The sequence below is a fragment of the Psittacula echo genome, assembly GCF_963264785.1.
Source record: "Psittacula echo genome assembly, chromosome: 13".
Lineage (NCBI taxonomy): Eukaryota > Metazoa > Chordata > Aves > Psittaciformes > Psittacidae > Psittacula > Psittacula echo.
In genome coordinates this window covers 5,676,813-5,704,548 of record NC_137749.1, presented here as the reverse complement: position 1 = coordinate 5,704,548, position 27,736 = coordinate 5,676,813, and the positions used below count along the sequence as shown (strand labels likewise).

The window sequence follows — 27,736 nt, the reverse complement described above, 5'->3', positions numbered from 1 at the left end:
CAGTTGAAAAAACCAGAAAGAGGAAAAAACAGGGGGAAAAATAACCAATTTAAGAGAATGGTCTAGGAGCCATAAATACTACAGTTGTTTCCTGCACTGGTCACTTGGAAGGGAGACCCAAATCTCAAGCTCTACTTTCCTGTGGGAGGTAATGATTTCTCCTTTAAAAGGGATTTCTGAACTCTGAATCCCCAGGTGTCCACCACCCTTTTGATGAAATGACATTTATGTGGCAGATGGTACAAATAGCCTGGCATGCTTTGTAGTTATTGGATCACTATAAAAATAAAAATTGCCAGATGGCTATCATGTTTCTTGGCAGGAGAATAGAGTCCCACTGACTGATGAGAGGAAGCAAAGCTGCCCAAAATAAAATAACAGTATCTGAATTTGCTTTGGAGTGCTTTTAAAATGTGGCTTACTCTGTGTCAGATTTGATTCCTGCCGTCTAGGAAGCACCTTGAGATATTCCTCCATCTGTCTGCACCAGAGGAGCATTGCTCATGTCTCTTCTCCTGATTTCACTTGTCCCTCACACCCCAGGAATGGGACCTCTCCACTAGCCAGTTCCCTTCCAGCGGGAAGTTCTGCTGGATGCAGGAGGTGGCGTTGCAGGTTGTGATCTCCCCAGCCTCTGTGCTAGCAGAGGATGCGTTCTTGAGGGAATACCTCATCTCTCATTCTCTGCTGTTCCTATCCAGGTTCAAACCTGAAGCACAGCAGAGCACTGTCATACTACAGTACTACAAGAAAACCACCACAGGGAGCGTATCACCCTGGGTCACCTCTACATGGACTTTTTCCAGAAGCAACAAACATAAACCAGTGTAAACATGTCAAACTAAATGGATTGTTTATTTTTCCTACCACAGCTATATTAATGCGCCATTGTCTCTCTAACTATAACATTGCAGGGCAGCTGGCAGGAAAGGTTTGTTCTGACTGCACCAGATGAAGCGAAAAATGGAATACTTCTGTGTATTAAGGCATGAAAGGGCAGACATGAACGCCAAGAGTGCAGCTTTAGCTGCGATTTGCTACAAGGGACTTTTTTACTCTACCTCAGTTTCCCCCATCAGAAAGAGAAACCTGATCAGAGCAATGAGTTTGCCAAAGGAGGGGTATATGGATTAGTTAATACCTGCATAGCTGCTCTGAACGTCCCACCGACACATCTTGTGGGGGAGATGCAATAGTGAAATTCTCTATCTTAGTCACGTGATCCAAGCTGTGAACAGACTTTGAACAGAGCTTCCAAATTCTCGTTTGGAATTTCTGACCTGAATTGCATCCACATAACTTCATGAAGGCAATCAAGGGCTGAACATGTCCCTTTCACAAATATTCTGCTCATCTTCAGTCACATTTTACCTTCAATTAACTTATTGACTCATTTAAACCAGTTGATAATCACTAATATCCAAAAACTCCAAATAAATGCTATCATTTCTGGAGTTAAAACCAACATGATAAATGAATCCCAGCAAGCAAGAACGGATTTGGGCGAGCCATGATACAGACATAACCCCAGAGTGATAAAAACACAAATAATTCTGGTATTCCATGTGGGCCACTTGATCAGCAGGCTAGCAGGTCAGTGCCAGGCTGACATCTGAGCACCACATGGCTCTAAGTTTTTCCAAGATGGTTACTTCATTCCTGAAATAAACTTGTTACAACTGCTAATCCCCAGCATCACTGAAAGCAGCTAAACTGCATACATGCATCTCAAGCTAATCAGCAGTTTTGTTCATACCATTCTTTCACAATCACCGCAACTTCAGTGCATTCAAGCTCTTGCTGAAACTAATATAAAATCTGGAGTAGTACTCAACTACACTTCTAATCCAAGCTCCATTTTAGCTTATTCACAGAATTCATAGTTCTTCTTCTTCCCACACTGCTGTATAGCACACAGATATCAGAGTAGAGGTTCATTTTGTCATATTTAAATTAAAATTCCAGAATTTAAAATTTCTCTTTATGACCTCTCTCTTTCAATTTCTTTCTCTGAAAATATTGGAATAAAATTGCTTCTTCATCTCAGCAGATTTCAGTCTCCAGAGATTACTTCCAGCTGGCATACAGCAGAATACTGACTGAATCAATCTAAGCTGTTTTGAGTAAAGATCAAGAAGGAAAATCAAGAACTCACAGCTTGTTCCTAAGAACTTTCTTGCATTTCTATGCTCCCTGAAAATTAGACCCACCTGACAATCTGTTCCATAAATGTCTAACAATTTGTCAGCATTCCTCATCTCACGGTACTTCAAGTATTCAAGAGAAAGCACCGTCAGATGTAAGATATCCTACGATTTTGTTCCTATGAATGCCTTACTGAAACAAAATTAAATCCATGTGAGACACTAATTCCTCCCCAAGCCAGGCGCATAAATTATTGACAGTTCTGTACCTTATAATAAAATTGCAATGATAAAGAAACTTGAGAATATATAAAGCCATTTATGCCCAAAAGAAAGGCACAAACTGTGCATATGTGCTGGATATTGGGGAAGGTACGAAAATGAGCTGGAGAAGTACTGGCAGGAAGGGCAGCCCTGGGGGAGGTTCACAGTGGTCAAAGCTGGCAAGGTCTGGATCATGCTACTGTTCTGTAAGTGGGAAAAACTAGACTTAAGCATGTGAAGGAACAAAGAGAAGGAGTTAAGAAAGGAGATTCTTGCTCAAATTTAGCACAACTCAGAAGAAAAAGTTACCATTCCTGACAAATAGTTATCATATAATGCTTACAAGTATCTACGTGACAGGTTACTTCTGAGGAAGGTCACCTATTGCCAATGTTTGTTGCTTAGAGACACCTCCACTTTGTCTGAGCTCAGAGTATGCTGTACTCTCCAGCTGTGAACAGCCAGCTCCTTAAAACACTGCAATGTCTCGTTAATGGAAAGCTTATGGGTTTTTTCATTGTTTTGGGGTTGGTTTTTTTTTTTAAAGCAAAAAGAAAATTAGTCTCATGAAAAGGAGCTGAGACAGTCAGTACATTTATTGCACTGAACTGGTCTCAAGAGTTCATGGATTTCAATCAGCAGTGTTCTTCCATTTCTGAAGCTGCTGTACACGTATTGGCCTTTATTACATCTCATAAGAATTACCAATTTCCCTCTCTTTTATTTTTTCTTATTTTTTTCTGTGCATCAGCTTGCCTTTCTGCAAGGGGTGGTAGAACTGTTCATACCTGGCTGTACTGTCCTGCTGACCAGTGCATTATGTTAAAGGCTGTTATGGTGCCCTTGGAGAGGAAGTCTGTCTGCTTGTGCTACCCTGAGAGCTGCATTTATCAGTACAATGGAAGAAAGGGAAATTATACTTTCCACAGGGGAACGAAAGTACAAAACACCCCAAGTAGAATTTCCATGAAAAATTAAGTCACTTTTTTATACCAAAATACAGCTTTTGAAGAAAACCTTTCCAGTTTTCAAACCATCAATTTCCAATCATTTATTTACATTTTCCATGCAAAGCAGACCCATTTTTGTAAGAAACAGAATCTAGACAAAAAATAAACGTTCTGTCAAAAATAGTGTTCATGTGGAAAAATTTAATCCAATTCTATTTATACAGCCACAGATATATAACAGCCATATAAACAGAACTGTTCAAATGTGGGCATCTGCATACTCCCACCCTCTCTTTTCCTTGTCTCATATGATCTGTGAACATCATTTATGAAAAGAAAAAAAAGAATAAAATATACAGAAGTTCAAGACTGAATATGAAATCACTGCAACAATTTCGTAGAGTACTGACAATCTGGTATTCCAATGGGTGATTTATATGGGCCTTTTGAACCTTAGCTCATGACTTTCAGAACATGATGAATAAACATGTATATGTGTTTAAAATCACCAGCATTTTAACATTTACTTAGCAGGGTTCCAAGGACACGTATGAGAAGTTTCCAGTTGTCTAGGTGATTCAATAGGCTTTACTGCTTAGACATGTGAAGCAAATACTTAGCAAATGTTTTAAGAATTTGTAACTGAGCATAGACTGCTTGTAGAGCTCAAAAGCTTGTCTCTGCCCACATCTCAACTTCATATTTCATACTGGTTAAAAAAAAAAAAAAGTACCAGAAGGTAATCCTAAACAGTCAAATTTAAGGGTTTATCTTGGACAAAGATTTGAGAAGAGATTTTCAGAACAAATCTGAGAGAGGGACTAAACAACAGCCAAGCCATAGGAACTGTAATTGAAGCATGTTGGAGGGATTACATCCTTCACTGGCTTGTTAGCAGCAACATTATCTGGGACTCAACATGGACCCACTCTCATCACCAAAAAATTATAAATTCCCTGTATTGTCACCTGTACAAAGTCCTCTAGCGCTATTCCTGCCCTTAAGAAATCATGCCAGAAGTACAAGTAAAGAGAGTTCCCACTTACAACAGACATGTTTCATTTCATGCTTCATTTCAGTTCCCCAAAGTTTTAAAAAATACAGTCAAGAAGTATTAAAACATCATCCCAGATTTGGAATCAACCTGAGTTAGGCAAAAACGAGCCCAGTTCCAATCACTTACTGATGTGGTGTGATGATGCAACTGATGTATTTATGCTTAATTTTTAACAGACATATTTACTCTTTTGTTTAATCTCACCTTCAGAGGTACCACTTGCATCAGAATGGCGAAGTTAGTGAGGTGGTTACAAAGACACACTGAGTAGTTGAGGTCCCCACTTTCACGCACACAGCCTTCATTTGACCAAACACCAGTTCCATTGCTGCAAAGCACACAAAAATGGAACATAATCTCTATCAAAATGCAGCTTGTGCAGGTTAATTTGACATGCATTGTACTGTACAGGAGATACAAAAGTATGAAAACAATCTCAGGCTGCAGCATCCACAAATACTGCTAGTGGCTTCTCAATTCCATCATGAAAAGAGTTAAGGAAAATCCTGACTGGAACATGGCTTGGATCAGACCCCTCATGAATGTCACTAGAGATTTCTTCCCAGTCTTATGGCCAATGAATGATAACTACATTTTTTCTTTACATTGTGCAACCCATTTATGGCATTTCACCTAGACCCAAATTTCTCTATTCTGAAAGCTACAGTATCAGACAAGTCAATAATCTTGCAGAAGTCATAAAAGTCAGTGAATCGTATCTGCTGCCCCTCCCTTTTCCACTATGTCACTCATCCTGTCAAAGTAAGTAATTCAGGCTGAGCAAGATTTCTAGTGACCCATCAATGTCAGTTGGTGTTTGTTACTTCATCCTCAGGAGCAACAAAAGCAGCTCCAGCTCCTCTGAGGATATGGCTGGACTGGCTATGTGGCCAGGTCCCAAGGCTGTATAGGAGAGTGATCCTCATGAGTCTGCTTCTCCTTGGAACCAGGGAAACCCAGAACCCCCTGTGCTATCACAGCCCTGCAGTGCTGTGGGGACATATAAGTCACAGGAACACAACTAGGGGCTCCATGGGCTCAGGCACTGTAGGTCACCCACCCAAACTGCCTACTTCTTAACCATTTATTACTTTTGATATTATTTGGGGTCCTGATGCTAGAATGAGTGATCTGTACTTTTCTTGGTGCTTATTTTAAAGACAGGTATTACCTCATCCTTCTTTTGTCCTTTGGGACCTCCTCGAGCTTTCAAAGAGAGTCTGTCATAGGTCAGAAATCAACTGCTTGTTCTTTAACTGCCATGCACTAGGGAATAAGGCCATCTTGACACAAATAAAACTCATTTGGAAGGACAGATTTCATATTTCAGTTTCTATCTGAAGGCAAAGCCTCAAGGGCTCAAGCCTCAATGGAAAACAGTACAGGAACAATGCCCCAACCGTATTAATTCACTTCAGTAAAATCTGTTTCTAATTTACTGTAATTTGTGAGTAACCATAACAAGTAACTGCCAACAGCTGGGACAGTTCAACATACTTGAAACAAAACTTCAATAAAACAATTACAGCGACCTTGCCTGCGCATGCTGGAAAGGAGAGACCACAGCATTGCGGGCCACTGCTACAGTAATTAGGCTTATACTGTTATGGCTCAAAAAATGTTAATCCCCATGAAATTCAAAATTCACTATTTATATCCCTTCTCAATTAATTCAGTTAAAGCAGCACGTCTGGAAACAAAAAACAGATGAAATAGATTCAGGGCTAACAAAAAAAAAAGGTACTGCTTTCCCATAGTTCCTCTTTCCTGAGTGAAATTCAAGGTGATGTTAATGTCCCTTTTATTCTAATTTGCATTCAGGGGCATAATATTTCACCCTTCCGTGCACTGGCCAAAACTCACAGCTCTGAAACACTGACTTCACATGATGCTGTGACACAGATTCAGTAAAAATAATGGCTCTGCTGGAGGTTTGCCATCTTAAAACATCAAAGAATCTGCCCAAGTGGACATATTCATAAATCAAGATAAGCAGGATTTGAATTGGTCTGCAATTTTGATTCCAAAATATTTCAGTGTCTTAATTACCCACCTAACAGGGGTCTATGAATAACAAGTCTCCTACTTACAGTAAGAGGCCACTATCGGGCTGTGGGTTTTGTAAGACAGTGCCTCTATTTCTTTAACTATTTCCATAAATGAAAGAGAACAAGAATGTAGGTAACATATAGCATCACAAACTAAGTGTAATCTCATTAATGCATATTAAAGAATTGGAAATTACACAACATACCTATAGTCCAGAAATGCACAGTAAAGATGAACTCTGTTACTCTTATTTAGTGCTTGGCTGTATTGTCGGGGAGTCTGCAGGAAAGAAAATATAAACACCGAAAGAATGTTTAAGAAATACATTTTGCTATTCAACTACTTTAAATTTTCATTGCTATAGCAGCTTCCATAGACTTTTCTAGATTAATACACCATAACTGAAAGCGAATTTTGTTAGTCTTTTCAGCTTTACCATAAACACCAAACATGCAAAGGCTGCTATTCAGTCATAATTTTACACACTGGGATTAAACTCACATCACTTTCAGCGAGAAGTCTGTGTCCCATTTAAGTAAATAGCAAACCAGGATTATTTATTGTGTATAAGCACAAATATATGTGTTAATTTTTACAGGACTAGGGCATTATTCTTCAGCATGTATTTGGCTTTGTTGGGTTTGTTCTCATTGGGTAATAAAAATCTCACATTTTAGGATTAATAACACTGAAATATGTGTGTTACAATGACCAACTCACAGACATTTTCTTTCCACAACAGTGATTATTTTAAAACGTACAATCAAACTGAAAGAGCAATGCCATAATTCAAGATTTTATTTTAACACACCTTGGCATTATAATTGACATAGTTTCTATCTTCCATAAACAGATTTAGCCACTAGCTCAATCTCCTCATTCAGGAAGCTCCGATATCCCATTCTCCACTCTGTTACAACACTTGCATGACAAAATAATTGAAATCATATTGGAGTGAAGTAATAGTTTGTTATAGGCAAAAATATGCAAACTAGAGGATTTCCAGGATGTGTTCAACCCTTTCTACTACATGAATCCCCAAAGTCCACATTATGTTAGACCCTTTAGGCAATTTTTTAATTACAAAAGTCTTCAACATAAACTAATCACTGGTGAATTAACAGCCCTCAGATTACTGCAACATAATTCTGCTGTCAAGATGAAAGATAACCAAGTCTGCTTTCCTTGTTACAGAGAAGGAAGGCAAGAAAACCCACTGCCTAATCATGCTGAAACTCAACCAAGTACAGGAAGTCCCTGGTGCAATTCTCCTTTTCTCTCACAAGTCCAATGAGTGTCAGGCACAAGGTAGCACAGTTCCCTCCTTACTAGTGATAATAAAGCGTTTCTGCCTAACCCAGGACATTCACACGTTCATACTGGATTTCCACACACTTCAAGTAGCTATGCTATAGATAAGGCCATTTACTACTTCTTAACTCACATCTCTGGATAACATAAATGGAATTTTCTTATCTGCTTGAGCAACATCCCCAGACAAACTTCCTAGTTCCTTGACTCACCCTGTTTTTCCTAAGACTTCATCATAGAAACAGCTGAGACTGCAGCTTTGTGGAGAGGAAAGAAGCAGCAGAGCTTTGTGGAGAGGAAAGACTGCCACTCATCTGCCATGGGTCTCTACTTTTCCTTTGACTCTTCAACATCCTGTAGCTTTTTTTCCATGAGGGGAGCAAAGCAAATGGTAAAACTCACACTCTCCCAGGTGTGCCACACTGGGAAGCAATAACGGACAAGGTTCACACCCCTCATCACCAAGAAATATCTCACTGATATAACCCCCAAGAAAGTTCATGTCACTTTCTTTCCAGCTGTGGTGAGAGAGACGTAGTGAAACCAAGTATATGAGGTTAACTAATACAGACAAGTCCTTCCTCCATGAAAGCCCTTCCCCATCTTTGGCTGTCCTGTAAAGGCCCCGTGCAAGGCTTCAGGATCAAGCAGGTATCTTCCCTGCTATATCCATCAATTCTGAACTTCCTATTCCTTTCAGAAAGCACCCACCATAACTCTCACCTTTAACAACAGCAGTGGTCCTGCACACCTTCCAAATCACAAACCATCTATGAAATAGGAGTGTTTCTGTCTGACAGAAAGTTTCTGTGTTTCAGAAACTGCTTCCTTCCCTTAATCCCACTTCTTGCTGCTCAGTGTATTCTTGAAGAGCACTAGTTCAGAAACTGCAGAAGATCAATGATCCATAACCCACAACTGGAAAACTGCCTTCTGCAACTTCAGTTAATTTAGAGTTTTGTTGGCAGAGTTCATTCTGCTTTACCAGCAGCAAGGCATGTAGCATAATGTTTGCTCATTATGCTATATAATGTCATGTCTATAGCCTTTCTGAAGTAAGCAATTGAACGAATCTATAGTCAGTTCGTATTACAAATTACTTCATGTCTGTGACAGATGAATAGTGGCTAAAAAAAATAAGAAAGAGAGAGAAAGATCTGCTGTAATAACAGCTGTCATTTCTGATTTGTAAGATACCTCTCAATAAATCTTGATTCTTAATACGCTAAATGGAAAGGGCATTGCAGGGTCAGGTTGGAAGAAGACAAAGTACTTCACTTGTGTATCTTTTTACACAAATAAATCCCAGATGTATGTTTTAGCCTCAATTAAGTATCTCTGGCAAATGACAAATTATTATTTTTCTCCATCTTTACACACAGATGTCACTCATTAGACAAAGGACTACACTAAATGAGGCTACACAGTCTCTGAGCTGTCTAGAATTGTGTGCATACCCACATGGAAAAAGAATACATAAATAATAGTTTACAAGAAAGGTTCTTACCAATTTGCCTGTTTACTTCTCTTAAAGAGTATCTCTCATGTTTTTACACAGACAACATAAGGCTCACAAGGCTTTTCAGTGCCATTTATGATAACTGCATGAAAAAAACTCTCTTCCCAGACTCCATTAAAGTTCTGCAACAAAACCGTCATTAGAACAGAAAGCCCCCAAATGCATAAGAAACTGGCTAAAATGAAGATTAAACCCACTTTGATCTTCAACAACTCTACTTCAAATTACTCTCTAACCTATGAAAAAAATGAACTGACTGTACCTCAATACTGCATTGCTTATGTTAAACTGTGTGTGACAGCTTATATGTGACTTGGATCCTGCAGCACTGAGGATATTGATTTAATGACATCGATAACAGAAAGCTTAATATACAAGTAGGCTTTTACTCCAAAAGATTAAAGTCACCTGAGTGTTTATAAAAGCCTATGAAAGGACAGTTTATGCAGCTTTCAGTAGCTGCAGAGGGAGAGTAGCAGCATGTTAAGTAAGCCAGGATCTGTGCATTAACTCTCCCTCATCTCTTGTCTTTCTGTCAGTCCTCTTGCATGGAGAGAGGAACATGCAGCTTCTTCAAACAAGAATTACGTTAAAAGAGAAACAGAGCAAAGTGTGTGTCTGTCTGATGAAGCAGGTATCCTGAGGAAGAAATGCCTGTTTGTATCATGGCTGTTCAGCATCCTTAACACTAACCAGTGACTCTCACTACATTAGTCAGAGTTACAAGCAAATCTCAGAACCTCATTGTATGTGTTGAGAGCATACAGAGGATATATGTGGATGGGGATACAGTACTACTTACATGCTGGGAACTAGGCACAAGGCCACGGTTAGTTGGTGAAGAGGCCAAAAAAAGGGGGTGGGGGGCGAAAAGAACTGCTGGAAACCCTCAGGAAAAGCTAGTTGCAGGAAATGTCATGAACACAATTGCAGAAGAAAAACAGTCAGCCAGCTGCTGCTGGGAAGGCTTGCCAAGGAAGAGACGCCAAACAGAGGGTGGGGTGAACCTTTGTGAGATTAGCTTATTTCTCCACCCCTGAATTTAAAAAGCAAATATTTAGCTACAGAGTGGTGGCCACCGAGGGAGGAGGGTGTGCACCTCCTCATTCAACATGCATTTTTCTCCAATGCAAAGAAGGAAATATTGGAGGATCAGATCTGCCATTGATCTACACTTAGTACTTCCAAGCCCAATGTATTGGGTGTTGGATCTCCTCTTAACCAAAGCAGCTGATAATTTACTCAATTCAATTAAATTTGGAGTCCACTTATCACTGTTTACAAAATACAGCATTTTGTTTAATTCAGAGATTTTGAAGCTTCTCAAAATCTCCTCAACCTCCAAAAATACCATGGATTGGTGGCAAGAAAAGGCTTGAAGACAAGCAAGCTTCTTGCCAGTATGCTTGTGCCTTCTGTGTAGTTCACAGGCCCACTGAAATATTCTTACAGATTTATGAATCAAAAGCACTTTTGATTCTGGTATATGGATAAAATTAGAGACTAAAATGACTCTTCTAATTTAGAGCCTTTCTGCCCTCACAGTGACATCCTGACTCTTAGCATAATCTATCCAGGGCAACATAGTTTATTGACTTTCCACCTTTTACACTCTACTTCTAATTACTTAGAAAATTAAAACTTTAGTGTACATTCATCTACTCAGTTCCCTGGAAAAAGACAGAAAGAGAAAGAAAGAATCATCACCTATTTCTATACCAGCTATATTGACTGTTTTCTTCCAAGCTGTGGGAAAACTGCATTGCAACAGACCTCGAGCTCAGATCACCCAACTATTTTAAATTAAAGTCTTTTTGACTGATTCACCCTAAGACGTAACTAGCCCAAGTAATGAAAAAAATGTTATAAATTGTACAAAAGAGACTTTCGCTTGTGAACAGGGAATTATACTGTGCTATGCATAAAAGCCAGCCCTGTAGTTGTTCCACTGTTTTCAACAAGGCAATGCCAACACACACTTACTAAAGCAACAGCAACAAGCAAGATCTGCACTGTAGGCTCCCAGGGTCAACATGAAAGCTCACTGAATGTATTTCTTGAGGGTAAAATCATACAGTTAAGAAAAAAAACCAGAAAATCCCTTGATACCACAAAGGTGGGAGACTGTGAAAGAGAGCAACATAAAGGAAAAAAGAACAAAAAGAGAAATATCACAGACTATAAAGGCATCTGAAATTACAGAAGTTTGCCATATGTAATTGAATATGGATTGGGTCTCATCCTTCCTTCGCCTGAGGTTAAAAATAGTCGATGTATCAATTTCCTGCAAAAATATTGTTAATCAAATGCTACACCAATAGCCTTCCCCAGTTCTCAGACTTCTCCATTTAACAGCTGCTCTATTGGGCAAGCAGTGTGAGAACAAAAAACGGAATGAAAAAAAGCAAAGAGCAACAGACTGAAAAATCTCTTGGCTGCTCTAGTAGAGAGCATTTTTCTGAAGAGAGAAAGAAAGAATGGATGAGGAAATTGTCCTGGTAGCTTTTATTTTTTTTTTAATTATTCTGCATAGCAAAACAAATTGATCACTTCTGAATGTGTGCAGCATCACAAGGTCTTGCTATTTTTCTTAGACTAGCAAGTCCACATCCCTTTAAATAAAAATGCCATCCTCTTAACAGGATCCCATCTTTCTTATGGCACTGAACAAGAGGCGTCACCCAATCACTGCCAAGACATTACCTGACCACTTGCAGATCTCAGTGTAGACTGTCAGGCACTGTGCATCTGTAAAACAGTTACTTATGATCTACAGAAACTCAAACTCTTACTTGGTGTTCATCTTTCTTCAGCCTGAATCTTTGATCTGCTTCAGGTTACTTGCTTATAACACAGGTAGGCTTCATGGCAAGCTAGGGCAGTGATTGCTGACTATACCCTAAGTGCAATGTCATTACAGCATTAAAAGAGTAATAGCTTCTCTCTGGTTTTGGGTCCTAAACAGCATAGAAATCTTCTTTTTTTTTCCAAAAAACTGCTTGAGAAAAGCTGCAGTTTTGGCAATGGAAACTGACTGCAACCTTTGAGTTAAAATCGTAACCTCCCTAAACGCACATACACAACTCCCAAATGGCTCTTCTTTAATTTTACAGCTAAAAACGTTCCACCCTAACACAGAAGTTACATTCATGTAGATCCCTCAGGCACTTAGCACAGCATCAGGATATCAGTGTTGAGGCCTATACTCAGGAATTTCTGAGCACAAAGTACCTTGCTCAACTGCACTAAGCCACATAACCTCTATGGACTATGCTTTCACATATTTCTCAAAGATCTCAAATACGTAACAATATATTTGTTTCATTTTCCTTTCTCTTTGGCCTGGCTGCACATGGGCATGCTGAGTGTTTTGTATGTATTTGTAAACCCTGGGCAGTGACAAGTATTTGCATGCCAAATTCTTTCAGCTTGGAAGCCAAAACTATTTAAGATACAGTGTAAAACAAAGCCAAACTCCCACTGACTGCAATCCAGATTAATAATACTCACAATACTGTTGTAAATCATGGTAATAAACGGAAAGCACAGAAAGGCTGAAAAATAGCCACAGAAAGAAAAGCTCATTTTTATCAGAGATGCATGGAGCTGACTTCAATGGAAGGCATGCACAGATAGAAACTGTAGGATAAGGACCTTGGAAATTCAATTTGGACAGCAACCGAGTTACACCCATAAATATTTGATGTGTAAAATTTTTAAATGCCAGTCAGTGAGAAACAGGTACCTGCATGGTAGCCTTTCCTTATGTGAGCACCAATAAACACAGGGTTGAACTGATGATCTACATGAAAAGCTGCCTTAATGCTTAAATGAGAAAGTTCTGTTCCAAAGAATGAGAAAATATTAGTATTTTTTCTCTACAGTCCCATTTAAGTAATTAGCAATACATCAGTCAGATGGTTTTGATACGTCCTTAAAAAGTTACATCTACATGAAAGAGAAAAAATTATATGTACACAGACGGCCCTCTAAATCTGTACATGATTTCGACACCTAAGGATGAACTGAGGAGTGCAAAGTGAAGTCACTGATTCTGAAACACCTGGGACAGGTTTCCTCACATCTTTGAGCTTCAGCAAGTCAGCTCAAATTAGACGGCAAACAAGAGCTGGTTTATTTCCTGCATGTTATTGATAGAATTGTTTACACAGAGCCAAGGCCATCAAACTCCACATTGCCTCCAACTCAGGACATGACCTCCAACTAGATATTACCTCTCCAAAATTAATGAATGCAGTCTAGCTCCAAAGAAATCTCATTTAAATCAGATAATTTAAAATGCAAGTTATTTCACTCAAGGTGCCTGTGCTGAAGCAGTTACTCATTGCTTAAAAGACCTTATTTTGGTTTTAATGTAATGCAAAGCCCTGCAGAGCAGCTTTTCTGCTTTTGCCGTCTCTCCTCCCATCCAGAACACACTTAGAGCTACCAGAACTTCACACCGGATAGAAGAACAAACACAGCTTGCTTATGAGAGTTCAAAAACAGTTTGTCAGACTAGCAAATAAATAAATAAAAGGAAATCTATCACTGTCGTGGAGACTGCAGAGAGGCCTTAAACGCCAAATCCCATGGGGTTGTTCTCTGTCTTGTGTCTGTGCAAACCATTCATCATTGAGAAATTCTAGTCACATAACATTGCTAGAAGCTTACAGGCCTTTCTGGACGTATGAATGAAATATCATTTCAGCTCTTCCCCACCCTCCTTACAATCAGCATAAGAAAGCAGATCATTTGGTCATGCTGATACAAGTTCATGGTAACTTCCCAAAACTGCTTAGTGAAATAGATGACAGTGTCTTTTGTTAAAGTTTTCTGTTTCCTTTTGCTGTGCCTTTTTCTGCTATTCTGAATTATTATATTAAGAATGTATTGCTTTTCTAAACCAAGAAGCAGATGTTCCTTCTATACGCCCTTTCTTAATCTCCTCTGTTTTTCTTAACTCATGTAAAAGTACTGCTAAAGAAGAAGAACTGGTCTGATTGACACTGAAAAGGCTATTTAAAAATTGACACATTTTCTAATCCAACAGAACCATAATGAAAGAGGTAAACAAATCTTTCCTTATTCCGCCATTCACCTGCAGTATTTTGACATAGCAGAAATACCTCCCTTTGCCATTCAAATATGCAGGCCCAATGCAGAGCTCTGTAACAGGAAACAAAGTTCAGGTAATGACGAGAGTTGTGACAGGGACCAGAAGGCAGGCATAAAGCATAATCACTTAAAGGGATGCACAGAACAGCATCAGTTTTAAGAATAATTTTCCCATTAGGTAATATTTCCACAATTCCTAGTTTCAAAAATAGTGTTTGGATTCTTCCTCCTGATGGCTTTTTCTTTTTAAGAAAAGAAACATTTGCATCAGATGAGAACCATTCAAGACACTCAGATTTAGCATTTAAATTGCAGTTGTGATTCTCAGGCCTCATGTTACTGGCGGAGAAAGAATTTAAATCAGAAACATGAAATTGGGACAACTCAGCACTAGCTGGAAAGGAGTTGGGCACTTCACCTGTTGTGCTGCGCTGCCCATGGAGGGGCAGCCAGTGCAGTCACCCATATCTCCAACAAGACACACCTGGGTTTTTGATAACTATATTTCACAAAGATGAAACTGAAACCCATAAAACGGAGGTTCAATGCCTACGAATAACATGCAACAGCAAGAAGTTGCACCATATTCAAAACCAACACAAAGCTACAAAACCTAACAGCAGTGGCACATCTCACTGCACAGTTTGGGTTTAGTTTTACGTATTTCTTTGCCAAAATACAAATGATGTCTGAATTAGCAAGCATCTGTTTCCTTCAAGACTGAAGGTCATAATTGTAAGAGGAATCAATCAATATTGACTGATATTTATTATGAAAGAGGCTTTAGAGACTATTAAGACAATTTTCACACAAGAAGCAGATAGTAGTTAGGCCAAGATAGATTTCCAAGTGAGGAATCAATATGTATTATGCTTTCTAAGTAGGCAAAAAGAAGAAGCACAAAGATGTCCTAATTTTCCTGCACAAAGACCAAAGAAAGTGTGTGTCCTTATTTTTGAAGAGCACAAGGACTTCAACAGCCTGGAGCAGTGAAACATTAAAATTTCATGTACTCTGCACGATAATAACAGAAATAAATGGAAATAATGCATTTACCTTCTTCATAAAGACTTTCATGCCCTGCATTTCACCTCCAAGGACAGATTTAACTTCTTGGAATGAGCAATTTGGGGAGTCTGAGAATGCAAGATGCCTGATATGGCCAAAATTCACCTATGAAGCACTGTGGGAATAGGAATATGGCAAGGCACCGAGGGCTAGTGGTCCTGGAGAAGGTCCTTTGGGAGCCCCGTAAAGCCAATGAGGTGTTACCCAGGGCTCTTGCATAAGCAAGGGCTTTAGAAACCCTCGCTGAGGAGAATTAGAGGTGACAGCAAAGCAGCAAGAGCTAAGTGAGCACCCAAGGAGCAAAGTCTTCAAAGCACAGGCACAAAAATCCTTTTGTGTGCGCACAGCAGGTAAGTTGGTGGAACTCTGGTTTATGACATAGATAGGCTAATATGAATAAAACTTCTGTACTCCTGAAGGAAAATACCAGCTTCTTCAGCTGTCAAAAGCCCCTTTGTCACCTTCAGTGAGAGTTTGCTCAGGTCTACATAGAGCACTTTGAAAAAAACAAGATTTTGTATGATACTCAGTTTGTTCATCATCATATATTTGTAGAGTTATCTTTGCTAACATTTCTTTCAAAACAAAGGACCATGTTTTAAAGGATGTTTTGAAGACAAGATTTAATGAAAGCTTTAGGAGGAGTTTTAACAGTTCATGTCACAAGCAGAATACCAGGCTTAATGGTAAAAATATTTACCACAGTACATTTGTTGCTAATATTTTTTCCTAGGACTGGATTTATAGGCTAGCATTTTCCATTCTCATTAAAACCCTGGCTATGCGAATGCTGCCTCTGAAAAGCAATCCTCACATTCTTTGTGAATTATATGTGGCAGCCTTTGTTTTACATTGACCCTTTCAGCTCTTACATCCCTTGACTAGCTGCTGCTAATCATCATTTATCCTTTCCCTGACTCCGCTAATCTCCGGGGAGCGGGTGGGACAGACAGTCAATGGAAGCAATGGAGTATAAATAATGACAGAGTACACTAAACATTCCAGTTGCAATGTCACATCTCATGACAAAGACTTTCAGAAAGATACAGTGCACAGGCCTTCTACGATAAGACTGTTGTAATCAGACTGGAAAATATTGCAAAAACCTTATGCTTGCTTAAGGCCAAGATTTTCAGCCCCACTAGGTGAGATAAGGGGATGTTTATTCTGTGTAATCGAAAAAATCACTTGGATTCAGGCCATTTGATTTCATTCCCAAATTCACTTTCCCACGTGACTTTTCACAGGTTATTTCCTGTCTATATGTTTTGTTTCACATTCATTATCCTACCTATTTGATCTGTAATGTCTCAGACTAAAATATGACTCTTGTATCTCGTTATGCTGTGCACAGTGGGAATCCAACTAAAGCCTACAGAGAACAGTGTAGAAGCCCTTGCTCACACACAGCCTAATACTGTGGTATTTTAGATAACATCATGGATCATCTGAATGCCTCTTTAATCACCCAGTGAACCCAGGAGCTTTCTTGCACTGACTTCTCTCTCCCCAAACTCCAGGAGAGAAAGATAACATGCCCACTGCTTCACTTGTTCTAATTCTGGCAAACATAGAGCTAGAGTGAAAATGATGTGAAACAAAGAAAACTAACCCCCACAAAAATGCCAATATTCTATCACATCAATAAGCTACCATTGCTGTCTTAAGCAATACAACCAATGAATGAGACAAAGAACCCAAGGTAAGGGAGATAGACAGGAGCAGAACTGCTCTCTTCAGATACAACCCAGATCTGCACCCAGCTGGCTCTAAAGTTAATCCTCATCTTGAGGCAAAAACACTCTTCTGTAATGCTTCTTGAGCAGCAGGGAGATGTAACACCCCCTCTTGCAAATCTCTATTTCTTAGATCTTAACATCCCATTAAGATATCATATTGTCTTGACTAGATCTTTCTAGGATTAAGCTCACAGGTTTCCATCGCCTTTCACCCCCACCCACTTTTGATTGTGGAAAAAACCCTCTCTCAAGAACATTGACATTTTTCTTCTGATTTGAATCTTTTCTTCCATTCCTGCATATTTGCCAAATATGAACTGCCTTTTAGTCTGTTGCATGAATGGGGATGAAATTCACGTAACTATTTAGTTTAGTGTCATTTTTCATTCACAGGAAGTGTCAGAGTGCCAGAACTATTTAATTTGTGCATCAGCCACATCCAAAGAATTGAGAACCAGTCTGGAATTAGGCCTGGTCCATTAACTCCAGCTACAGAGTTGAGTAATATGAGACTAAGCCACTGAGTTCAGTTTTTAGATGAGAAAATGGAAGTTAGTGAAGCTTTGTGTGTATCTCCAGACGTAACGCAGATAGAGATATTGTTGCTGATACAGCAGTGACAGAAAAATAGCCAACTGCAATTTAAGGTAGGGCCCCTGGCTCTGCTATGGCTGTTAGTGCTGAGCAAGAACAGTGTCAAGGCAGCCGCCCTCCTCCAGCACTTCCTGGAGCACTAGGCAGCCTGGGCTGGCAGAAGGGCTGAGAGCCTGGAGGCAAGCTGCTCTGCCAGCCTGCTAGCAGGCTCTTGAGACCGCAGATATGATACATAGGCAGCTTCAAGGCTGTGCTTTTAGAAGCATAATAAATACAGCACTCCTGAGAAGCTGGAGCTCTGAATTTTCTGAATATGGGTTTTTTTTCAAGACAACCAGGACAAAAGCTTCAAAGAAGCGGTTCATTCAACCTTACAGTCTTTCACCACTTTCCACATCACACCAGGGTTTCTTCTTTCTTCTCAGCTAAAAGTTTACACTAAAATTCAACCAGAAGATTTGCGTGCAGCTGTACAAAACAGCTGTCAAAGCAAACCCAAAGCACACTGCAGCACACTCAGGAAGAGAAGAACAAGCAGCCTGATAAGGTATTGCTGCCTGCTGGCTGGTTCATCTGACCATATCATAAAGTGCTACATAAAGTCATCTTCTGCCATAAATTTAAATACCTCCATAATTACTCAGCTTACAGTTTGCGCTGTTTGTCTGGAGCTCAGTTTTTCCATGTGATTCCTGAAATCAGCAATGGGTCCCTCTGGAAACTGATCTAATGGTCTGAGGAATGCAGCTTTGGTCATTAGAGCTTTGCAAAATCTCCAGACTCGCCTGTCAATGACTTAGTACAACAATTTAAAATGGGCAAAGAATGAGAGATTTTATGTTCTCCCTTCAATGGAAATGCTGCTACACTCCCCTCCTTCCTCTTTCTTGCGCTTCACTGAAATGTCACTGTGTGGTAACCTGGATTTTTAAGCATCTTGAGAAGATGCAGTGGCTAGTAGTTAAGCAACACACCAGTGTGCCACACTCCAGTAAGTATCTGTGACACAGGCACCCTATAATTAAATTGGCATCTTTTCTTTTCTTGTTTTTTAAGTAAAACATACTAAATAAATAGGGGAAATGCTTTTAGAGCTAACAAAACTTTAAAGATACACAAACAGAATTGGCTGGCTGCACAATTCAAATTACCAGGATAACTGTCTACAAATTCAGAAAAATTACAACCCCAAACCCAAAAGCCTTAAGCAAACTGCTGCATGACAGTAGTTTTATAGGGTCAGAGGCACCCGTTCTGTTCCCACTGAACCTAACAGGGAAACTTCCAGTGACTTCAGGGAGTGCAGAGCACAATTCTCCTGTTCCGCTGTGACCATGTCATTAAAAAGAAAGATGGTCCAGTTTTAGGAACACAGCGTCTCAGAACATTACAGCAACTATTCCAGTGTCATCTGACTGCTAGTTCGGGATGCTTTATGCCATGGAGATTTCTTTCTTTTGCTAAACATGTTATTTTTGGAAACATTCTTGCTAGTGTTCATTGGAATATGTCCAATGGGGCAACACTTCCAATTAAGACCTCCTTTTTAGAGTTTATAAATACTTTAATAAGTGGCTAATAGCCTTAAAAATAAATGTATTTTTTAATAAATAGATGATGGCTAACCTGTCACAGAGTGATACACAGTCCAAATAAGTCAAGAGATTCCTTCCAACCACTACTTATAAGTTAAGAACATTTAGTATCCTCAAAACCAAGAATGACAGTTGCTATGCATATCTGTCCCATGTCCATATCATCTACTGCTTCTTTAGGAATACTTAACAAGTAGTTTGTTAAAAAAATGCAAACATTTCTTACATAGATGAGAGGCTCTGTCACAAACTCCTGTGGCAAGTAATTCAGAATCAAGTATTTCTAGAATTGGAAAATAGGAGAAAGAGGAAGAAGAGCCTTTCTTGGAGATGTATTTAGATTCTGTTCAGCACAGTAAGTTAGCAGGGGCATCAATGTTATCACTGGAATTCTTGGACTGCCCTGCACACAAAAGGCCTTCCTGCAGTTAATGGGAACATCACACAAGCACTCTCATAAAACTGTACCATAAGGCTGCAATTTATGTAGTGGGAACCTTGGTCACCGGAGGGGATAGCCCATGCTGTGCCCACTAATAAACCAGAATTTTAAAGCACCACAGTGAAACAGCCTTGAGCCTTAATAGAAAGAAAAGGAATACAATGTTCTAGTTTATGGCCAGTCTTTCATTATGACCTCCTCATGCTTCACAAACTCAAAAAGACAAAGAGTCTGGGGAAGGAGACAGAAAGATGAGGAGAAGAGGAAAGGGACAACACATATCCCTTTTTTCCTCTTGGACTCAGCCATGCGTACAAGTTTGTCATCTGTCTAAGAGTACTCCACCTTAAAGGAATGATTCAACTTTCAAAACTAGCAAAGCCCCATCTGAAACATTATTTACCTACACAATTGTCACTGATGCCTCTTTAAATTGTGTAACACAACAATCAGCTACGTCTGGTGCTACCCAGTCCACATTAGGTGCATTTTAATTAAAAGGCACATAGTGGAGGGTAAAGAGTAGCTTCAAGACTCTTCTACGAACTTGCAGCAGGACTTCAATAATACAGCTAGGCCTCTTATTTCTTTCTTAGACAGCAATGATTCATTTCTGCTTATTTCCCACCAGCAAAATACTGATCCAACCAGACTTTTTTTTGAGTTTTGTTCCTACTTGTCTTCTCATTGTTTGCCCTGGCACTCTCCTAGTTCTTTCTACATTTAACCTCAGAAGAGCAGGAAGAGCAGCAGAATCAAAAGGCCAATGTCTCAGGTGAATCAGTATGTTTCAGGAATATCTAACCTTTAATGTCTGCTACCTGTAAAAGCAGCCTTTAGCAATCTGGTCATTAAGGATGTTCAGTATGACCTTTTAATGCAAGGAGCTTTAATGCCATTTTATAAATGGACCTGTTGTCATTACCCTCTGTCTATATTGCACTGGACCTATACAAAGCTTCAGGGTGAGCACAGCTGTAACTAAGTCTGAACTGTAGCATAAATCAACTAGTGTCTGCATATCCAACTCAATCTGCGTACAAAGTGAGCATCGTTACAGAATTCATGGCTTGATCCCAAATCCAGTTAAACCAGCTACAGTCCTTCTTTGGATTTAAAGGAGTTTTGGATCATTGTCTCCATTATAGGGCCAGCAAAATTCCTCATTAACATCCTCAGAGACTTCAGATTCTGCCAGATTTCATTACTGGAAAGTGCCGCCAGCCTAGTAAGAGCTTTCCAGTACCAGAGCCCTTTAGAGCACAAAGGTGGGGCCTGCTTTGAAGGCATATTTTACTTGTTTTTATTTTTCCTGGTTGCACTATTTTCTAGTATTTTGGTTTTAATTGACGCAGATACTGGTTGCCCTAATGCTTACAAATGTGAGCTGCTGTATTCAAAGAAATACTTGTGTGAGGGAAAATTCAGGACAGAAAAATGATTGCTTCCCACTCCTTAATCTCTTCTATGGGTTCCAGCTGCATCCTCTTTGCAAAAGTACCATCTACTTTTCTGTGAAGAGGAATTTGCCGTATCAACCATCTGCACTGCTCTTAGGCACTGCACATCACAGAAGAGAAAACTAAGGACTGATCCTGCATCACACGAAGTATCATAGCTCTTGAGTATCATTCCTCTTGAGTCTCCCAAAGACAGGAAGGGGCTACTTAGCATAGAAGTTATGCACATCCGTTGGTCTGCACCACTGTAAGGATTTTTTTGTGTGTTGTTAGTAAAGATATTTAGGGGGTGCAACATAACCATGACAAGAACCTGTATTTTATCTTTTTGTCTTCTCGTGCAAGTGAAGACATCTGCAGGTAAAATGCAAACAGGTGCACTGAGTAGCAATCTGGTGCACTGTTGATGGCTATTAGATAAAATCTGTCCTGCAGATGCACATCTTACCCTAGAAGAATCAAGGCTACTAAAATACTGTTTCTCCCTAAATTCACATGCCACTTGTACTGCTTTTAGCTCCTCTTTCTTCCCTGCCCTCAAGGACTGAAATCTTGACAACAATCATGTTATTTTTTAATTTAATAGAAGGAACAGTAAAACTAATTCCAGCCTTGGGCAGTCCCGACAGCAGTAATCTACTCTCATCCTTGACATGTTGTACATAACCGAGACGGCAGCTAGACTGCATCTTTTTATCTACCACACACTGAAGAAATGGAACACAGGGCTCCCCTCTGTTCTTTTCACTGGGTGCCCAACAATCCTTCTGCCTCAGTGAGAATATAGTAAAATACTGAAAGATCTAAAGACAAATAAAAGCACACACAGCAACACAGCCAAGATAACAGAATTACTGCAGATGGCTATAGATGTGCAAATTGCAGCATACAACTATGTGGTACATGAATATTATAGGTTACAGCACTCACTAGCTTGGGTTCGTTAACTTCAGCTGACAAAAATGACATCCCAAGTACACTTTTGCCTACTTCTTCCTTGTAATTAACACAAGCAGTCTTTAATGCATGTTACAGCAGGAGACTGCTATCCAGCCGTTAGTAATGCACAAGCCAACAAACGCAGCAATCACGAGACTCTGACATGGCAGTCTCCAGTTCCCCACCATCAATTACTAACACAGCTCCTCCAACACAAGCTATATAAAGCAGTTTGCTGGCGTGCTGAGGGCTGAGGCAAGGTTTAAAATATCCTCAGAAAACTAACTTCTGCACATTTCCCACAATTAAAATCATTTATTTCTATTAATTTTGATTGTAACACTTAAAATTTTCTTTCCTTTTAAAAAAGCTTGGTTTACCTTTTTGGTTGGTTGTGGCTTTTAAACATAATTTTCTTATAGGGCTATTTAGTGAAAACAAAAGAAAATTGTTTCCCCACACTCCTCAAGGTCACAAAAATTTCTTTGAGAGAATAACTGCATAACTGCATGTCAGGCTGAAACAGGGTGGATATTATTCAAACAGAACTACTGGCATCTAAATCTAACTTCACGTATATATAGTTAGTTTCTCTTTACTCCGTTCTCAAGCTGAAACACATAATGTGTTTGGGCACAGTAAACTAAAACACATTCTCTGAACAATGTCAGCAGTATTTTGACTGTGGTTGGAAATCACACAAACACATGGATGAACACAGGAGAGTCTCAGAAAACACATTCTCTTCTCTGAACAGACTCTCTCCAATTAGATTAAATTAGACTCCAGTTTATCTGATAGTAAAAAAGATCACATCCAAAAAAGAGCCACAGCTATAAACGCTGAATGCACAAACAGTCTGTGCTGAGCCTAGTCAGAAGCCTGATGAATATAAAACTACCTGCTTGGGAGATTTGGGTAGCTTTCTCACACACATACAGCAAAGGAGAAGCAAATCACATGTATGCCTGCCCATTAAATTGTTCAGTGGTGAGAAGTTATCCATTTCCAGGTTCATCCCTCAGACACTCAAAGATTAATGCAGAATTGTTTCTTATTTTTCCTGAAATTTTACATGATCAAATATTCCTTTCTACATTTTGTTTGGATGGGGAGAGGAATTGGCTTAATTTTATTCAGCTCTTCCATTTTTGATGTAATGTGGGACTGGAAAAAGGAAAATTATATTAAATTTTATGAATTAAAATATTGAGATGTCCCCATTTTCCAAACCATTTCCCCCAAGCGATCACTTAGGCATAAAAAAATTGTCCCCGAATTTTGAACAAAAATGACATTTTCAAAAGATTTTGATATTTTTCTTTTGAGTCACATTTTTTTTTTTTGTTTTGGCCTATATGAAATACAGCAAGTTACTGAATTTAATCACCCTAAATCTGTGCCCAGAACAAGCGTCTTCGTTTCTCAGAGGTACACATAATCACAGTCCAAAGTCTGACGACATAACTGCTCAACAAGTTCCCCCACAGCATACAAGTGAAAAAGCCTGCAGGCATTCTTGTCACCTACACTGCTAAGGATGTAATTTTAATTTTGGCACATTCCCCCAAGCTGTCATCCTACTGCTTTACCGAAGCTTTCTTTTCTTTTCCAGTATAGGGAGTTCAGTCACCGATTTTGGTGGCAAAAGGCTCAGACTCACCAAACCCACCCACAGCAAGATCAGTCCCACTGGGGTGATGATTTCCAGGGATTTTCAGCAAAGTAAAAGGGAAACAATGCGTCTGTCTGAGGTTGGTTTGTTGCTTGGGTTGTTTCTCTTTTTCTTTTTTTTTCTAGTTTTAGAGCATGACAAAGCCCCAAGCCAACAGCGTCATTTATTTGAGCCTTAGTGATGTAAAGATTTCTAAAGAGCTTGTTTCATTTTATGAGAAAAAGGGAGGGAGAGGAGGGGAACAAGCTTGTTTCTATTATTTCAGTTTTAACTCTGAGGACAACTTCAAAGCCAAACTGTAGACACCTAAAATACAGGGTTTCTAAAGAAAATGCTGACAGCCTACGAACTATAAAAGTTATGGAAAACCCTGCAATAGTAATAATAATATATTTCATTTATATATAGTGCTTTTTCTCCCAAAACATCTCTTAAAGTACAAGTCATGCAATCTCATCTGTGGCAGTAAAAAAGGACTCAAATAATATTGTAAACTTCTGGATTCAAGAATGGTTCCACCCCTGGTTCAGTTGCTGGGCAGGACTTTACTTCCAGTAAAATTGTATTAAACTAAACAAATTCATTTGGGCAGCTCACCTGCTCACTAATGCCTTTCCTGTGAACTGTTCTGAGTGTCAAGGATGAGAAAGGCCATGCAGTACGATCAGAGATTTCCCTTAGGGCTTCAATATCCAAGCACCCTGAAAATCACAGACCACAGTGCACAGCTGATAACTCTCAAAATCCAGTGCTTTAGATTTCCCTCCAGACAGCTTGGGAAGGAGCAAGTCACTGCTATAAAAACATACAGGCTCTTTATCTGGGTAAATAATAGTTGGGAAAAACAACATAAACTTTTCCAGCAGAAACTAGCAGGAGTGCAATGGCTTTTACAGTTTCAGTTAAATCTTTCTGTGGAGGTGGCGACTTCAACACAAGAATAAATTTTCTCCAGAAGTTTCTCCAAGGGACCAAAGTTACAATAAGTAATAATAGTAAAGTAAAACATAAGTGAATCCTATACGAATCACAGAAACCAAGCACATAGCCACTTGAAGAGAATTAAGGCTGCTTCTTTCATGTATGCTACTTCCTATCACATTACGTGACTTACAAGAGGTGTAGCTGAAAATATGAAATCATTAAGAAAATAATTTTATACAGGTCTTAGCGATTTATTTTTCACAACAGTTTCTTCTCCAAAGATCCTTCTAGCAAGCTGAATAATAACTGCCTGAATCTAAATTATGATGAGAAATGGACACAAACCAAATAGTAAAATATTTGTGGCATATGGGAACCAGCAGCTATGTGAGCTGCCCGAGTTGTTTTCAGCTGGCTTTGCTTGCTTTTATTGAAAAAATAATATCCATACATGAACAGCCAACTTCTGATGTCTTTGAAGTCAGTGGGAACTTTGCCATTCACTTCAGCAGGATCAAAATTTGGATTCCTCAGATCTTATTTTGAAGGTGGGGGTAGGAATTTGTTTGCTTTTTTCTTAAATGTGTATACTGGAACAGGAAGACTTCTCAAAAGCAGTATCATAAATGATCTGCTGATTAATTTCAACCAGTGATGCCGCAGCAATATAGTCTAAAATCTCTGTTCTGAGACTTTGTGTTAAGTGCCAATATGCCAAGCACTGAGTACACCCAGCTTCAGCTCTGAAGAGCCACATATCTAAATAGAAAGGATTAAAAAAGTTAAAAGATCATCATGTCCATTTCACAGATGGGGAAACTGAGGTACTGATTTATTATGGACTCTTTCCCTTCCCAAGATGATTAGTTATACTTCCTCTACACATCTAAGTGAATCAACTACATTTAAATAGTTTGCTCAAAGATCTAATTATACAAGTTATAGAAATCCATTTTATGATATCAAATTCCTGGTCAATATAAAACTATCTTTTTACTTCCCTTTTGTAATCGCAATCATTCACTTCAGACAACTGCAGTTTCCTAGCGTAATGATCAAGGGCATCACCACAGCCCTAATCAAGGGACAATATAACAGGATTTTAAAGGCCGTAAAAAGATGGAGTAAATATATGAAAATAAGATTCTTATGGAAATAGATTCAGCTTCATATTTATCCTTACAGAAAGCAGATTTACATACCCAGGACTGCACTTATGAATAAAAACCATTTACACATTAATTCAGCACCACCCTAGAAAGCTGTGGGTGAAATTAATAAAAACAAATGAATACTGAATAAGCTTGACACAAAATCATCCATGTTTGAAGAGAAATCAAAAACACTGTGATAAATTATATACTAAGTTGGAAAGATACAGAGCATCTGAATGAACCAGAACTTCCAGGTATTGGATTTAGTATCACATGCATACCCCTAACAGCTCCTTAGGATGAAGGCAGATTTTCTGATGGCTTGACCCAAGTACATCACAAGGTCTACTTAAAACTGGAGTTAACATACCACAGGAAAGGGAAAATAATGAACAGCAGTGCACTGGCAGAGGAACTCTAAAAAACCCAGGTAATGTCCAGTCTTTTTTCTTATTTTAACATCAGAAAACTCAGAAATCTGGGACACTGCTCCAAAACTGCATGGTTTACTTATAGCAGAACTGAAACTTGGCTCACAAACTGCATCTTTCTCAATTTCATGGAAAGGGCAGTTGCAGGACACTCACCACAGTGCCTGGTTAGCCACAAACCAGAAACACCACATGAAAAGCTATTTTCATAGCATTTACATCCAGTTCAAACACAACACAAGAAGTGCATAGTCCTGCACTGTATTTTTAAGGTAAAAATATCTTTTTGAAACTTAGGTGCTGTTTGGTTTAGAGTTTAAGCAAAGGTTTACATAGTTGTCATTAAACAGAAATCAAAGGGAATTTACAGGACTAAAAATGAACCAAATCTTGCAATGGCACAAATTCCCAGAGCCTTGTCTAGTCACTTATATATGTGTGAGGCCATAGTCAATTGCTACCAAAGAGAAATAGAATTGTATCAGTGCACACTGCACATAGATACACAAAGTGCAAGGCAATGGGAAGTAAGATCTGTGCAAGAAAGCCAAGTTCTTCTGAATTCAGCTTATTTTATAGTAGTTGACACTCACTAAGAACATCGACCCCAGGGCAATTCATCTTGTAAGATACTGCAGACCCTTCTTCCCTGGGGATCTTCCCCAGATGCTTTTATCTATTACCAGTCATCAGAGTAGGAGTAAGGGGATTCGGATAATGGAATTCATCACTACCAGAAAATGGAGGCAGCAGCCTGATGTGGGCACTGAGCCATTTACCTTGTGGCTAGGTTTCTAGAGACAATGATTCAATACACTTTGAAATAGTCAAAGTCAAGAAAAATCTCATTGTAAATAAGGCCACAGAGACTATGATTAACCTACACATATGCACTTCTAACACCCACTAGTATAAGCTTAAATTATAAACTTAAAGTACAAGCTCTTTCAGTTTTGTCAGAAGCTATTTTATATGAGCTGAATGACATTTCATGATTAATTATTTTTAAAACTGTGGGATGTGAAAAGAACATCTATTATTTTCTAAAATAAAAGGAGCTCAGTTTTTTAAATCTACATCATTCAGTCTACCTAAAAGGGCAAATTACAGCTTTATTGTAGGCCAATTATTCTCATGGAGATCACTTGAATGTCTATAAACGCATTCTTTCACAGGCAGTATTTATTATTTGAACACTGATGTTATTTAATTAAAGGATGAAAAATATTTCAGGTACTTCAGGTCAAAACTCATTTAAAATGAGTGCTGTTCTACACAGATGCTGTTGTAGTTTTATGGAATG

General features: G+C 39.0%; 1 protein-coding gene across 1 annotated transcript in view; it reads right to left on the bottom strand.

Moving 5' to 3' along the window:
* The window catches only part of ADGRD1 (adhesion G protein-coupled receptor D1), a gene marked incomplete at both ends in the record, with an annotated part of 143,886 nt that overhangs the window by 56,669 nt on the left and 59,481 nt on the right, over positions 1–27,736 (bottom strand). The window contains 2 exons of the mRNA XM_080628616.1: positions 4,620–4,743; positions 6,670–6,743. Of these exons, the coding sequence (XP_080484742.1) occupies positions 4,620–4,743; positions 6,670–6,743 (198 nt within the window). The remainder of the gene's footprint in view (positions 1–4,619; positions 4,744–6,669; positions 6,744–27,736) is intronic.